Source organism: Panthera leo, chromosome B1 (assembly GCF_018350215.1).
Source record: "Panthera leo isolate Ple1 chromosome B1, P.leo_Ple1_pat1.1, whole genome shotgun sequence".
NCBI lineage: Eukaryota > Metazoa > Chordata > Mammalia > Carnivora > Felidae > Panthera > Panthera leo.
Window position 1 is genome coordinate 101,807,460 of NC_056682.1, and position 17,114 is coordinate 101,824,573.

Genomic DNA, 17,114 nt, shown 5'->3' on the forward strand with positions numbered 1-17,114 from the left:
CAAAGAATATCAAGAGTCTTCCATAGAGAAGAAACATATGCAACACAGAAGTTGTTTACTGAGGCTGGAGAAGATTGAGGTAGGAAAGGAAGAAATAAGACTTTCTATGTTTGCAGATGACACAATCTGACACAATCTGTATAGACTATCTGAAAGAACTGACAAAAAGACTCCTGGAAACAATAAGCAATTATAGCAATGTTGTGGAATTCAAAGTTAATATTATACAAAAGTCCATCACTTTCCTATATACCAGCAATGAACAAGTGAAATTTGATATTTAAAAAAAATTTTTTTAATGTTTATTTTTGAAAGAGAGAGAGAGAGACAGAGCGTGAGTGTGGGAGGGGTAGAGAGAGGGAGACACAGAATCCAAAGCAGGCTCCGGGCTCTGAGCTGTCAGTACAGAGACCGATGTGGAGCTCGAACTCACAAGCTGTGAGATCATGACCTGAGCCAAAGTCAGCCACCCAACCGACTGAGCCACCCCGGCGCCCCTGAAATTTGATATTTAAAACACAATACCATTTGCACTAGCACCCACAAAATGAAATACTTACATATAAATTTAACAATATATAGAGAAGATGTACATAAGGAAAACTATAAAACTCTGATGAAAGATATCAAAGAATCAAATAAATGGAATGATATCCCATGTTAATCGATAGGAAGACTCAATATGATCAGGATGTTAGTCCTTCCCAACTTGATCTACAGATTCAATACAATTCCAACTGAAATCCCAGAAAGTTGCTTTATGGATATTAACAAATTGATCCTAAAGTTTACATAGAGAAGCAAAAGACCCAGAATAGCCAACACACCATTGAAGGAAAACAACAAAGTTGGAGGACTGACACTACCTGACTTCAAGACTTCACTTAAAACTACAGTGATCAATGCCAACCTAACTTCCTAAGAAAAGAAGGATATCTGGGCTTATATTTTAGACCACTTCTCAAAGCTCTGTTAAGGTATAATTTGTATAAATGACATGCAAAAAAATGCACTTATCTAACAATTAACAAAGTTAACAATTTGGTAAACTTTGACACGTATATAAAGTAACGAAACAATAAAAAAAAAAAAAAGAAACTACAGCAATCAAGACAGTGTGGTACTGGTGAAAAAATAGACACACAGGTCATTGTAACAGCTTAGAAAGCCCAGAAACAGATGAAACAAAGTCATATATTTGTATATGCACCATAAATGTATATACATGTGTATATATTCATGTGCATGCATTCAAAAGGAAAAAAACCAAATGGATAACAACAGTCATCAATTTGGAGAAAAATAGCACTAGTAAAGCAGAAAAGGACTGCTTTTTATATTATATAATTCTGTAATATTTGAACTTATAAAAGAATTGTAGAATTATTTGTAAATACAAGTCTTAGTCAAACTACAAAAAAAGATTAGGCTATGTTTAGGTGAGTAGCATCGCTGATATTCTAATAAAAGCAAATGATTAAATGTTGGAGATCAATAAAATTCAAGTGTGACAATGAACCTTTCAATTTTAGACTGGGCTCTTGTTCTTCCATTTTCCCGTGATTTATCATCCTCTTTCTTGGGTGGAATTATTGTTGGTTCCAAACCAAACAATTCTTGAAGACGTCCATAAAGATCCGAACGATTATAGACATGAAATTCAAAGTCATTGACTGTGATGTATAATCTGGTTTCTGCCTTTGGATCTAAAGATACCAATTACAAAAAAAAAAGTTTTTAGTCAACTTTTTAAAAGCTTTAGTCAAAGGTTTTATTAAAATCATTCACAGCTAAACTAACTCAATTTATTTTAAACAGAATTCTATGATAAAGAGAATCTTAAATTTTTAAAAATATATATTTAATTTATATAACACATAATTCATAAAAACATATAAACATATAAAAGTTTTTAAAGTATATAAAATAACAGAAAGAGAAAAAAAAGCTGATGTTACTATAATATTTCAATTTAGCATTCTAAAACAACCTGAATTTCTATATTTTATATTTCTGTGTAATATATTTTATATTTCTGTGTAATGACAGAATTTAAAGACTTCATGCTAAGAATAACAGCAAAGTGCCATTTATAGACTAAAAGTAAAACTTTATCCTAACAATAAAATTACAGTAAAATATAAATAGTAAAATGTTCAAAGCATGATGCATTTAAACATCACATTAGTATTTAAATTTTTACATCATAGAAACTAAGACTTTTCATAAAAACTAGTTTATTTTTTAAAAATTACACAATACTAAAACCAAGATCTTATAAACTGGAAACTTCAAATAATAATCTTCTCAAATAAAAGATATAATTACCATAAACATAAGTAAGAAGAGTAATTAATAAATCCAACTACAAAAGAGATTAATGAAGCACTTGTTTCTCCTGAAGAAATAATCTAAGACAGTGCATCACAGGTCAACCAAAGATGGTCAGGAAAAAGGTACCATAGTCAGTGCTTTCTTTTGTATGATCTTTTCTTATGTTATACAAGGGGTTTTTAGGGTTTTGTTTGTTTTTTTGAGAGTGTTTTTCTTAACCTTTATCCATTTTTCTCCCTATCAAATTCAACTGAAGGACAATTAAATTAGATATGATCAGTTAGAAGAACTATGGAGAACTGTTATTAACTTTCATTATAGTAGCTTACACTGTGGTTTATCTTTATTTTTTCAAGTTTTTATTTAAATTCTAGTTGGTTAACATATACTGTAATACTGTTTTCAGGAGTACAATTCAGTGATTCATCACTTACATATAACACCCACTGCTCATCACAACCAGTGCCTTCCTTAATACCCATCGCTCATTTAGCCCATCCCCAGTCCACCTCCCCTCCAGCATCCCTCAGTTTGTCCTCTATAGTTAAGAGTCTCTTATGGTTTGCTGCCCTCTCTTTTTTTTATATGAGATATACACCTTTAGTAATGTACCAAATTTCACCAAAATTAATTTCTTCTTCAGTTAGCTAGCAAACAAAAAAACATATGAAATGTCAAACACCCTAAATAAATATAAATTTTATTTTAAATAAACAAATAAAAAAACTATTATTCATACCTCAAAAATAAACTATGGAAAATGAATCAAAAACTTCCATTTTTTTTAATTTATTTATTTATATTCTAGTTAGTTAACATAAAGTGTGGTATTCATTTCAGGAGCAGAACCCAGTGATTCATCACTTAAATTTAACACGCAGTGCTCATCTCGACAAGTGCCTTCCTTAATGCCCATCACCCATGTAGCCCATATCCTGACCCACTTACCCTCCCCCAAACTGAGGGTTTGTTCTCTGTATTTAAGAGTCTCTTATGGTTTGCCCCCTTCTCTGTTTTTACCTTATTTCTCCTTTCCTTCATCAATGTTCATCTGTTGTGTTTCTTAAATTCCACATGAGTTAATTCATATATTTGTCTTTCTCTGAGTTATTTCACTTAGCATAATACACTCTAGTTCCATCCATGTTGCTGTAAATGGCAAGATGTCATTCTTTTTGATCACTGAGTAGTATTCCATTGTATGTATATGTGTGTGTGTATGTGTGTATATATATATATCTCTCTTCTTTATCCGTTTATCAGTCAATGGACATTGGGGTGCATTATCTTTACATAATTTGGCTATTGTTGATACAGCTGCTATAAACATTGGGGTGCATGTGCCCTTCGAATCACCATTTTTGTATTCATCCTGAATGTCTAGTAGTGCAATTGCTGGGTCATAGGGTAGCTCTATTTTTAATTTTTTCAGGAATCTCCATACTGTTTTCCAGAGTGGCTGCACCAGTATCAAAGGGTTCCCCTTTCTCTACCCTTGCCAACATCTGTTGTTTCCTGTGTTGTTAGTTTTAGACATTCTGACAGGTGTGAGGTGGTATCTCATTACGGTTTTGATTTGTATTTCTCTGATGACGAGTGATGTTGAGCATCTTTTCACATGTCTGTTAGTCATATGCATTCTTCTTTGGATAAATGTCTATTCATGTCTTCTGCCCATTTCATCATTGGGCTATTTGTTTTTTGGGTGTTGAGTTTGATAAGGTCTTTACAGATTTTGGATACTAACCTTTTATCCAATATGTTGTTTGCAAGTATCTTCCCCCATTCTGTAAGCTGTCTTTCAGTTTTACTGATTGTTTCCTTTGCTGTGCAGAAGCTTTTTATCTTCATGCGATCCCAATAGCTCATTTTTGCTTTTGTTACCCTTGCATCCAGAGACATAACTAGCAAGAAGTTACTGCAGCCGAGGTCAGAGAGGTTCTTGCCTGTTTTCTCCTCTAGGATTTTGATGGCTTCCTGTCTCACATTTAGGTCTTTCAGCCATTTTAAGTTTATTTTTGTGTATGGTGTAAGAAAGTGGTCCAGGTTCATTCTTCTGCATGTCGCTGTCCAGTTTTCCCAGCACCACTTGCTGAAAAGAATGTCTTTATTCCATTGGATAGTCTTTCCTGCTTTGTCAAAGATTAGTTGGCCATACGTTTGTGGGGTCCATTTCTGGATTCTCTACTCTGTTCTATTAATCTATGTATCTGATTTTGTGCCAGTACTATACTGTCTTGATGATTACAGCTTTGTAATATAGCTTAAAATCTGGAATTATGATGTTTCCTGCTTTTTCTTTTTAAAAACATTACTTTGGCTACTCAGGGTCTGTTCTGATTCTGGTAAATTTTAGGATTGTGTGTTCAGCTCTGTGAAGAATGCTGGTGTTATACTGATAGGGATTGCACTGAATGTATAGATTGCTTTGGGTAGTATTGACATTTTAGCAATATTTGTTCTTTCAATCCATGAGCACAGAGTGTTTTTCCATTTCTTTGTGTCTTCTTCAATTTCTTTCATAAGCTCTCTAAAGTTTTCAGCATACAGATCTTTTATCTCTTTGGTTAGGTTTATTCCTAGGTATTTTATAGTTTTTGGTGCAATTACAAAGGGATCCATTCCTTGATTTCTCTTTCTGCTGCTACACTATTGGTGTATAGAAATGTAACCAATTTCTGTACATTGATTTTATATTCTGTGACTTTGCTGTATTCATTTTTCAGTTCTAGCAGTTTTCTGGTGGAGTCTTTTGGGTTTTCCATGTAGAGTATCATGTCATCTGTCAAGAGTGAATGTTTAACTTCTTCTTTGCCAATTTTTATGCTTTTATATCTTTCTGTTGTCTGATTGTTGAGGCTAGGACTTCCAACACTATGTTAAACAACAGTGGTGAGAATGGACATCCCTGTCTTGTTCCTGATCTCAGGGGAAAAGCTCTCAGTTTTTCCCCATTGAGGATGATATTAGCTGTGGGCCTTTTATATATGGCTTTTATGATGTTATGGTATGTTCCTTCTATACCTACTTTCTTGAGGGTTTTTATCACGAAAGGATATGGTATTTTGTCAAATACTTTTTCTGCATCTATTGCAAGGATCATATGATTCTTTTCCTTTCTTTTATTAATATGATGTATCACACTGACTGATTTGCAAATAGTGAACCAGCCCTGCAGCCCAGGAATGAATCCCAATTGATCATGGTGAATAATTCTTTTAATGTTGAATTTGATTTACTAGTATCTTGTTAAGATTTTTTGCATCTGGGTACATCAGGGATACTGGCCTGTAATTCTTTTAGTGGGATCTTTGCCTGCTTTTGGAATCAAGATACTACTTGCCTCATAGAATGAGTCTGGAAGTTTTTCTTCCATTTCTATTTTTTGAAATAGTTTGAGAAGAATTGGTATTAACAACATTCATTTTTTACAGAGTTAATACTTTTAGTTCTATTCCAATCTAGATTTTTCTTCATTATTTCCTAAGATAATTGAGGGGGGTAAAAGTTAAACCTAATCCTTAAAAAAACAAAAAACAATGTTTAGAAGCTGTAACTTTTCTTGCATTTTTAAAATAGCTCTTGACTTACGTTCCCTCCTATTTCTTCAGATTTATCACAGGATTAAAAACTAAGGCAACTCCCTAAACTATTACAGTCAAGTGTTTTGCCCCTTCTTCTTGCTATAGGTCAGATTCTTAAAATAAAATAAAAAGAACATGAAACACTGGATTTTAATACATTTGAAGTATTCTAAGACTTGATAGTAATAAACATCATTATCCATTTTTAAGTAAGTCCTCAAACACTACCACTCATAAGGTTTAAACCTTTCCTTAGTAGTCATCCACAACCTCTTCCCAAAATGCCAGGGTTAAATATCCAGAAAAGTACTCAAATATCTCCAATTTGATAAGTTGACAGGTGACAGGTATCTCACACTTGGTATATCCAACCAAACATCTGATTTTCTCACCCGAACTTACTCGACAGTATTCCTCATCTTATCAATAATATGTCAATCTTTTCAATTGCTTGAGCAAAAAAAACGCTCACTTTCTTTCATGTCCAGATAGTATCAGCAAATTCTGTCAGACTTCCTTTCAACATCCATCTAAAATCCAACCACTTCTCACCACTCTGGCCCAAGTTACCATCAACTTGCACCTGTTTTAATACAAAAACCTCATAACTAGTCTCCCTGCTTTTGCCCTTATTCCCCTTATGCCAAGGCCTTACACATTGGCCAGATCTTACAAAAACCTAACTGAAGTCATGTCACTCTTCCGTTCCCTCACTTTCTGATGGCTTCCCTTCCCACTTAGATTAATATCAAAGTCCTTTGAGTGACCTACAAAACCCAAACTCCAAACTCCAAAACTCCAAACTCTTTGGAGTGCCTGGGTGGCTCAGTCGGGTAAGCATCCAACTTTGGCTCAGGTCTCAGGTCATGATCTCACAGTTCATGAGTTCAAGCCCATGAGGCTCTATGCTGATAGCGCAGAGCATGGAGACTGCTTTGAGTTCTGTGTCTCCCACTCTCTCTGCCCCTCCCCTGCTCACTCATTCTTTCTCTCTCTCAAAAATGAATAAACATTTTAAAAAAACAAAAACAAAAAAACCGTTCTCTTCTCTCCTAATCTTCCCTTCAAATAAACTGGTCTCCATTTTGGTAATTAAATAGGAACAGAACAACCAGGAAATGTTCTTCCCCCAGATATTTACAACTCATTTCCTTACTTGTTTCATGTTTCTGTTTAACTACTCCCAATCAATGAAGCATTCCCTGATTTCCCTATGTAAAACAGTGCCCTCCCTGCAAACCAGAACTCCTATTTTACTGAATCTGTTTTTATTTTCCTCAATGCCATATTTTCCTCACCCATTCCTCAATGCTATATATATTTACTTGCTAATTACCTGAATCCCTCCCAACTTGAATGAAGAAAGCTCTGTAAAAGAAGGGACTTGTTTTATTCACTGTTATATCCCCGGTACCTATGACAATTCTCAGCACATAAAAGGATTCATTTGTATGAAATAACAGAGCATCTTGCTACAAATCATACTCCTAAGTAAAACAAAAATATCCACAAACACATCTTAGAGTTTTTGAAAACCCCACATGTAGAAGCATAATAACTGCAATATGGAATATTCTTCTAGTCCCACATTGATCTATATAAGTAGGAATTAATTATTATACAATTCTTCAAGGTCATAAATTACTCAATCAAAATTTACCTCAAAACTCATTTAGATCATTTGTTTTCAAATTCACTTACAGAATAGTTTATCATGATTCCTGAATATAAATGCCCTGATCATTAGGACCATGCTATAAAAGCCACTGGATGAGCTGCAGAAGCAGCAATGGGGAAATTAAGAGTCTGGACTAGCTCCTAATTGGGTCAGCGGTGATGAATAAACAAAGTGACCGTATAAGAATGGAAACAGGATTCCTCTCAATTCATAAGTAACTTTCTGGATATGTACAAGCAATTCTCTTCCTTCAATATAACTGACATGATATGAATATGACTACATTAACTTAATAAGGACACCAAGGCACAAAGCTAGAGAAGATATTAGTCTCTAAGGGTATTCTGACAACACTGACAAACACTAAACATCTGATACTAAAATACTGGAAGAGCCCCTCAACAATACCTACCCTATGTACCCAACTTTTTTTGTATTAATTATTATTTATTGTAACTTCCCCCACTAGAATGTAAACTCCACTAGAGAAGCATTTTTCCTATTGTGTTCACTATTACATCCCTGGTGCCTAAAATAATGTCTGATACATAAGAGGTGCTCAATAAATTAGTTAAATCATTAAATAGAAATAATGGGTTTTTTAAACTTTCAATTTATACTGAATTCTTTTTTTAAATAATCTTCCATTTCATCATGTAATACAATGTTCATAATAATAAAAGCAGCTCACCTCTACTGAAGACATGCTCTGTCCCAGCCACTGTTCTAGGCACTCTACTCACCCAATCTCATTTAATCCTCACAGCAACCCTGGTAGTCAGAGCCCAAGACTGCAAGACTAGAAAGTAGTAGAAGAACCCAAGATTCTAAATACTGGGTCTTCACCACAAAATAAAATTACTTATCAATTATATTAATAAATGTAATGATGGTTTCAAAAAAATGTTATTAATCCCTGAAAACAAAAATGTGTCAAGAATCCAGTTATTTCTTTGCAATTTTATGAAAAATTGATCAACAGTCAAACCTTAAATGCAGTATTTAAAACGGTTAAATTCTGGTAACACTAGATCTCTCAATGATATTTATCTCTCCTGGGAATCTTAAAAGCAGATTTTAAGTTTCATTCATTCTGATGACGCTGAAAGTCAAAGCAAAAAATGTAATTTATATATAATTTAAGAAAGGTATAATCAGTTGACTTTTTAAATCTCATCTCTATATTAACATTGCTCTATCCTTGAAGGCAGAGATCTTTTTCTCACACTCCTTATCATCTAATATTTACATAGTGGACTCCCTGAAAGTATATGTTAATAAAATACTCAATTAGATAGATGTAAACTATAAATATAAAAGGCTCTTCACTTAATAAGCAGTTAATTTATGGAGAAAAAGGGTAAATGAATGTTGGAAAACTGCTTAAGTCTCCTGAGCAAACAGTTAATTGAGTCTTCTTGTTTTCCAAAGGGAAATTAGGAAAAAGGCACTTATTTAATTATGTAATTGGGACACATGCTATTTGTAGTAAAAAGCTATAGTGTGAAGTGCTGCCAAGGCCTTGTAATACTTTGAATCAATACTTAGTACAAAGACAAAATAGTATACTGGCCTTTTAAAAATTGTTCAGGGGTTTCTATTTCCTTTATTTAACAAACAAATAAGATTTAGATGCTACAAATTTAGAATACTCGAGTGTATTAAGCTAAAACTTCTAAGTGACACAATGACAGAAAGGGACATACTTTACCGTCATCCTTTCACTTCTTAGCCATGTAAGAACTTCTCTGGGTAAGAAAGATATATCCCTCATTATTCAGATCGGTATTGATTTAAACACTGTATCATCACATATCAAGAAGCAATGGATCCTGCTTATTTTCCAAAAGAATGGCTTGAAATCAACTATCCTAAAAACCAAAATAAAGGTTTTTGATGGATATCCTCAACAATTGGTCTTTGGCCAACAACCAAATCACTAATTTCATGACCTAGGAAATATTTTACAACAAAAGCTATGGTAAACAAATCAGATCTGCTTTTCCTTTTTTAAAAAAAAAGATTAAACTGAACAACTGACAACTTTAAATCTGCTCCTGGATTAAATTATCCCAGCCAAGCTCAATGACACAGAATTTCTACTTGAACACTCCTCTTTTCTCCTAATAAAACAGTTCTAAAACTTCCTCATGAAAATCTTAGCCTTACCCACAGACAGACCTTAGCCTATCTCCTTGGAAGGCTAGTGGCAATTATCTATTCAGGTACACACTCCAATTAGACTTTCAGATTTTTCACCAAGAAATGTCAACTATCTCTACTTCCTGCTTGCTTAACTGTCAAAGTACATGGATCTGCCTTTAACCAGTAGGAAATAATATCTAGAATTAAGGTCTCATTAGTGAACATAATCCACCATTTTAATAAATTCCATAATACTGCCCAACTTTTTATCAAAAGCTTAGTTTGCAATCTACTCAATCCTCTACATACTATATTCTAAATTCTATCTCTGAATCATGCTAGATTAATAATGTACCTAGACCAAACCACTTATTCTTACGTTGCTATTTGGCATTGTGTCTTCATTTTTTTTAAGTTTTATTTATTTTGAGAGAGCAAGCATGAGTGGGGAAGATGTAGAGACAGAGAGAAAGAGAGAGATAGAGAGGGAGAGAGAGAGAATCCCAAGCAGACTCTGCACTATCAGCATAGAGCCTGATGTGGGGCTTGAACTCACAAATGCAAGATGACGATCTGAGCCAAAACCAAGAGTTGGACACTTAACCAACTGAGCCACCCAGGTGCCCCTTATAACTTTACTTTTGAAACGTGTGACTATGAGCATCTTGAGAATATCATCCTCTGTAACAGAGAATTTCTTTTAAAAGCACTTGGAGGAGAAACTTCTTCAACCCTCACCAAAGCTGTGCTCCTCCTGATGAACAACACATAGATTTAAATGTTAAAATGTAGAGCAATCACTATCCAAATAACACCAGCATTCTTTACAGACCTAGAACAAACAATCCTAAGATTTGTATGGAACCAGAAAAGACCTCAAATAGCCACAGCAATTTTCAAAAACAAAACCAAACCTGGAGGCATCACAATCCTGGACTTCCAAGATGTATTACAAAGCTGTAATCAACATGATAGTATGGTACTGGCACATAAACAGACACTCAGATCAATGGAACACAATACAGAAGCCAGAAATGGACCCATAAATGTATGGCCAACTAATCTTTGACAAAGCAGGAAAGAATGTCCAATGCAATAAAGACAGTCTCTTCAGCAAATGGTGCTGGGGAAACTGGACAGGAACATGCAGAAAAATGCACCTGGACCACTTTCTTACACCATACACAAAAATATACTCAAAATGGATGGAAGATGTAAATGTAAGACAGGAAGCCATCAAAATCCTAGAGGAGGAAGCAGACAAAAACCTCTTTGACCTCGGCCACAGCATCTTCTTACTCAGCATGTCTCCGTGTTGAAACAAAAGCAAAAATGAACTACTGGGACCTCATCAAAATAAAAAGCTTCTGTACAGCAAAGGAAACAATCAGCAAAACTAAAAGGCAACTGATGAAATGGGAGAAGATATTTGCAAACGACATATCAGATAAAGGGCTAGTATCCAAAATCTATAAAGAACTTACAAAACTCAACACCCAAAAAAACAAATAATCCAGTGAAGAAATGGGCAAAAGACATGAATAGACACTTCTCCAAAGAAGACATCCAGATGGTGAACAGACACATGAAAAAATGCTCAACATCACTCATCAATCAGGGAAATACAAAGAAAAACCACAATGAGATACCACCTCACACCTGTCAAAATGGCTAACATTAACAACTCACGCAGCAACAGATGTTAGTGAGGATGTGGACAAGACAATCCCTTTTGCACTGCTGGTGGAAATGCAAACTGGTGTACCCACTCTGGAAAACAGTATGGAGGTTCCTCAACAAATTAAAAATAGAACTACCCTACAACCCAGCAATTGCACTATTAGGTATTTACCCAAAGGATACAGATGTGCTGTTTCGAAGGGGCACATGCACCTCAATGTTTATAGCAGCACTATCAACACTAGCCAAAGTATGAATAGTCCAAATGTCCATCGACACATGAATGGATAAAGATGTGGTATATACATACAATGAAGTATTACTCAGCAATCAAAAAGAATGAAATCTTGCCATTTGCAACTACGTGGATGGAACTGGAGGGTATTATGCTGAGTGAAATTAGTCAGAGAAGGACAAAAATATCATATGACTCCACTCATATGAGGAATTTAAGATACTAAACAGATGAACATAAGGGAAGGGAAGCAAAAAGAATATAAAAACAGGGAGGGGGACAAAACATAAGAGACTCTTAAATATAGAGAATAGAGGGTTGCTGGAAGGGTTGGGGGGGGGGGGATGGGCTAAACGGGTAAGGGGCATTAAGGAGTCTACTCCTGAAATCATTGTTGCACTATATGCTAACTTGGATGTCAATTAAACAATAAATAAATTTAGAAAGAAAGAAAGAAAGAAAAGAAAGAAAGAAAGAAAGAAAGAAAGAAAGAAAGAAAGAAAGAAATGTTAAAATATAGGAAAAACTATGAGCAAATAATTAGAATTTCAAATGTGATAACTAATAAAGTCTACCAACTTTTAACGTCACTATAAGATGAGGTGTGTTATCTTTTCTATTGCAAGCACTAGCACACCAAAAATAAGAAAAAATAATTTAGATATTCTTTAATTTTTTTAATATTTATTCATTTTTGAGAAACAGAGCACAAGTGGGGGAGGGGCAGAGAGAATGGGACATAGAATCTTCAGAGACACAGAATCCGAAGCAGGCTCCAGGCTCTGAGCTGCCAGCACAGAGGCCAATATGGGGCTCGAACCCACGAACCACGAGATCATGACCTGAGCCGAAGTTGGATGCTCAAATGACCAAGCCACCCAGGTGCCTCAATTTAGATATTCTTATATATTAAGATATAAAATATCCAAAAATTTTATTTCTATTCTTTATCAAGGACAATTACAGAGAAAACTGAGACACAGAAATATGTTAACATTAAAACAAAAAGAATCCAAGACACAAAAAACAGCACAGGAGAGCCAGTCTAGGAAGGGCTACTGTATGAGCTATTTATATTAATCTGGGGTGTATTCATCAGAAGTAGTAATTACATTTTGCTATATCCTTTGAAATGAGGTAAGTTCCTATCACTCCCCTTCTCAAAAATCTTAAATGGCAGAGACTCCCAGGTGTTCAATATCCTTCACAATACAGTTTCATCCCCTATTACTCTTGTATCTTATATTTACCACCAAATTGAGTTACTTTCTAATTTCTAAACACACCCCTGTTTTCCAACCTCAACACCATTGATTAAACCAATTGTTTCGCCTGAGGTACACTCTCTTCTATTCCACCTCTGCTTGACATAATCCTACCCACTGTCATCATGCATGCTGCTTAAGAGATAGGACTTTCACAACATTCTGTCTCCTAACATATGGGCATAACTTTAATCGTCATCACACCATGACCCTGCTGGGACCACATCAGGTGCGCCATACTAAAAATGATAACTTTGAGGATGGTATTTTTCCTAAACACACATTCACTGTTCCCTCTCTCCTTTAATGATAATTACTTATATGCATGTATATCCTGAAATAGATTTGAGTAACACCCAACTCCACCTTTTTAAATCCCCCCTTTCAGCTTAACACAAGGATCAGTAAAATGAATACACAATATCTGTTAAATAAGGTAAAGATTTTTATTAAAAGCTACCTCTTTTCATGAAGGACTTGGGTCAGCTACTCTTGACCACATCCATGTATTTTGATGTAAAGCAATCTACTTTAAGGAGATGAAATATTTCATGACAAAATGAAGCAATTATTTTCTTCAAAAAAAAGCTATTAACAATTTACGATAGTATTTTGCATGTCTACGAAAATTCTAAAGTGGGCAATCTCATTAGGCTTAGCTTTAAGACTTGCAGTTGCCTCTGGATACTGCAAATCATCATATTCATTCCTCTCATAAGCTGCTATCAGTGTTTATACATAAGAATTTCCAAGAACCTACTTGGGCCATATTTGACAAGCCTGTTTTATAATATAAGGAGCACTAGACTAGAAGTCAGCAGACTTCAGTTTTCATTCTGGTTTTATCAGTTATTAATCACAGGAATTTCTGTTTTTCCATTTGCAAAATGTGGATTTTTGAGAACATTAGTTGCTTCCAAATTGATAAAGGATTTTGAGAAAATCAGTTGTTCCCTAATTGTGTTCCTTAGAATCCTGGGGTAAAAAGCATGGGGTGTGGGAGGGGTTTTTTTCAAAGGGGTCTACTGAACTCACATACCTATAATTTCATTGGTTCATAAGAACATCTTTAAAACACTGAAAAAAATTGAAGTCACTCAATCTCTGCTCAAAATTATCCAACAAACAACTCTAATTTTTAGAAAACTTTTTCCAGACACGAAATCTGCCCATTATTTTTTTCTAGTCATTCTATTTCATTAATTCTACAGATACCAAATTCTCATCAATTTATGCCAGTCATTTCAAGGTACATGATAGATTATGTTGAAGGGGGAAAAGCTTGTGGGAGCAAGGGAATGACAGTAAAAAAAAAAAAAAACCTAAAAGTGAAGTAACAATGAATTCAAAAGTAATTTAGGCTACCTCAATCCTGTGCTAAGTTTAAAAACTTTTGGAACTTTAATCTAATTTCCCATAGAAATAAAATTATAAATAACAGCAAGGTTCCTAAAGTGAACCCACCAAAAAAAGGAAATTGGGAAGTTCCAAAGTTCTGTAGAACCTAACCACAATTTCAGAATTGCAATGTGGGGTGCCAGAAACACCGAATGTGCTAACAGCTAAGAAAAGGTGCAGGAGTGTCATCATCTTCTGACACTATTCTCCAAGTCCCCACCTAAAATCTTCTAAAACAGTAGTTATCAGAGTATGGTCTGCGGACATTTGCAGGGATCCCAAGATCTATTCCAGGGACCGTAAGGTCAAAACTATTTTAATAGTATTATACAAAGATGTTTAACTTTTTCTCAATTACTCTCCCATGAATGGACAGTGGAGTTATTTTTAAAGGCTGTATTATACATGGAACTTCAACAGACTGAATATAAAAACAGATGAGAATCCAATTATCTATTAAGCTAGACATTAAAGTGATTTGCAAAATATAAAACAATACCACTCTTCTCATTATTTATTTTTTGTTTTTGGGTTTTTTTTTGTTTTTTGGGGTTTTTTTTTTTTTTTTGCTTTGGAAAAGTTATTTTTCATAAAGTATGTTGTTTATTTTAGTAGGTACAGGGTTTATTATATATTTTGAGGATGGTGCCAAAAGGAACTTTATGACTTTTTTTAAATTAAAGTAAGTTAACATATAGTATAGTATTGGTTTCAGTAGAACTCAGTGATTCATCACTTACATAGAACGCCCAGCGCTCATCCCAACAAGCATCCTCCTTAATGCCTATCACTCATTTAGCTCATCCCCCACCCACCACCCCTCCAGCAACCCTCAATTTGTTCTCTGTATTTAAGAGTCTCTTATGGTTTGCCTCCCTCTCTGTTTTTATCTTATTTGAAACTTCCCTTGCCCTATGTTCATCTGTTTTGTTTCTTAATTTTTAATGAAATCAAAAATGTTTCTATAATTATCAGGTGTAATTTTGAATGCAATATGTATCTATATAAATTACAAAAATAAAAGCTCTTTGGGTTCCTCAGTAATATAGAAGAATGTACATATAGTTCCTGAGATCAAAAAGTTTAGGAACCACTATTCTAGGGAGTCAAGTCAAGGTCTACATTCCTTGAAGCTACTGGTATGGTTAACATCAAGTAGGAGGGTTAGGGGCACAGGAGCACTTATAGAGTTGTGAAATGAAGACCTAGGGAGAAAACTCTGAGATGATAAAATTTTGATGATTAAAGCAGAACCAGAAGATAGTCTAGAGCTTTCATGTCTTCTTTTCTCTTCACCCTTAGCATAGTAAATAAATGAAAATTAGTAACAGTGTCAGGCAGGAGTGTGAATAAAGTCACAGAAGCTGAAAAGTAGGAAAAGTGATTTAGTAGAAGGATTAAAGAGTACTAGGAAGTCCATTTTAACTATAGTATGGGTTAGATCCACAGATGTAATAGGAGGTAAAGCTATGCATAGGGGTAAGGGTCATACTGAGGATAACCCTGAATAAATAATATGCTAAAGTAACTAAATATAACCAGGCAAGAGGAAAGCTGCTGAAAGATCTCCAGACAACTGGTGAGAAAATCAGAGTTTTTAAATGCCAAAACTTTAAAAAATATTTTTATCTATTATAAAATGTGAAATATTTCAATGTCCATAAGTGAAAACACTCATCATATAATTAAAGATTTCAAATAAATAAAAACATGAAGACTCACCATGTTGCTTCTGCTTTGGATTATACATTTTCCACCACCGAAAAATTATAAATCCATCTTGAATTCTATGCAAGATAAATTACAAAATAAAAACTTCAGTAACAATTTACTTAATTCATTTAATTAGTTGTTATAAAAGGCAAGCAATTGGTAATGAATATGAAAATACAGAAAGTTCTCAATGGATCTCTGGTATACATAAATGTTTCTTAATATCCCAGTTAAAAATAAGGAAAGAGAATTTGCATAGTCTAAATTACTCTATATAGGTAAAATTTAATGACCATCACATGTAATAGGAAAATGATGTGCTAACAGAAAAAGTTTTTTTCTTCTATAAATGATATTTTTTTAATGGTGAAAAAACTATATAAATAAAAGGCCAAATCTTGAACGGGGAACACTAAAATGCTAATAGAAGCTTTTCAAGATACTCGTTCATCTCTACAATTATAAAGCACCTCATGCCCCAAAATGATGAACATAATTATAGACTCTCACCTTTTTACTTTTCTTTAAAAAATAATGTTAGAGTCACAAAGAAATTGTCTCTACTATTTTAAGTGAGGTGTGAGTGTTGACAAACCCTAGCACCTCTCAACTAATTCAAAACTTTCAAGTTCTATCTAAGTTAAGAAATCAAATGTTAGGAAATCACAAAAATATAGTAAGCTTTTCTTTTAAGGCCTACAGAAGAATGTATTTAATATATTATTTATCATTTTTTATTATATTCAGATTTGTGTATCCTTCTTAAAGTAAATTTAGAGGGGCACCTAGATGGCTCAGTTGGTTAAGCATCCAATTCTTGATTTCGGCCCAGGTCATGATCTCAGGGTCATGAGATCAAGTCCCGCATTGGGCTCCATTCTGAGCATGGAATCTGCTTAAGATTCTCTCCCTCCTTCTCCCTCTGCGCCTCCCCTGCTCTCTCTCAAAACAAAAAAAAATAAATAAAATTAGAATAGCTAACAGACACTAAATAATTCTTAAAACATATTACCTATAATACCTTAAAAATATTATCAGCATCCCTGATCCTTGTTTTATGTAACAAATGACCACCATGAATT

General features: G+C 34.2%; 1 protein-coding gene across 13 annotated transcripts in view; it reads right to left on the minus strand.

Annotated features, from left to right (window-relative positions):
• KIAA1109 (KIAA1109 ortholog) overlaps nt 1-17,114 on the minus strand; it is a 215,874-nt gene that overhangs the window by 178,988 nt on the left and 19,772 nt on the right. For all 13 annotated transcript variants that reach the window (XM_042935583.1, XM_042935582.1, XM_042935584.1 and 10 more), the window contains 2 exons: nt 16,042-16,106; nt 1,520-1,706 (listed from right to left, as the gene is read on the minus strand). In XM_042935583.1, coding sequence (XP_042791517.1) covers nt 1,520-1,706; nt 16,042-16,106 — 252 coding nt within the window. The remainder of the gene's footprint in view (nt 1-1,519; nt 1,707-16,041; nt 16,107-17,114) is intronic.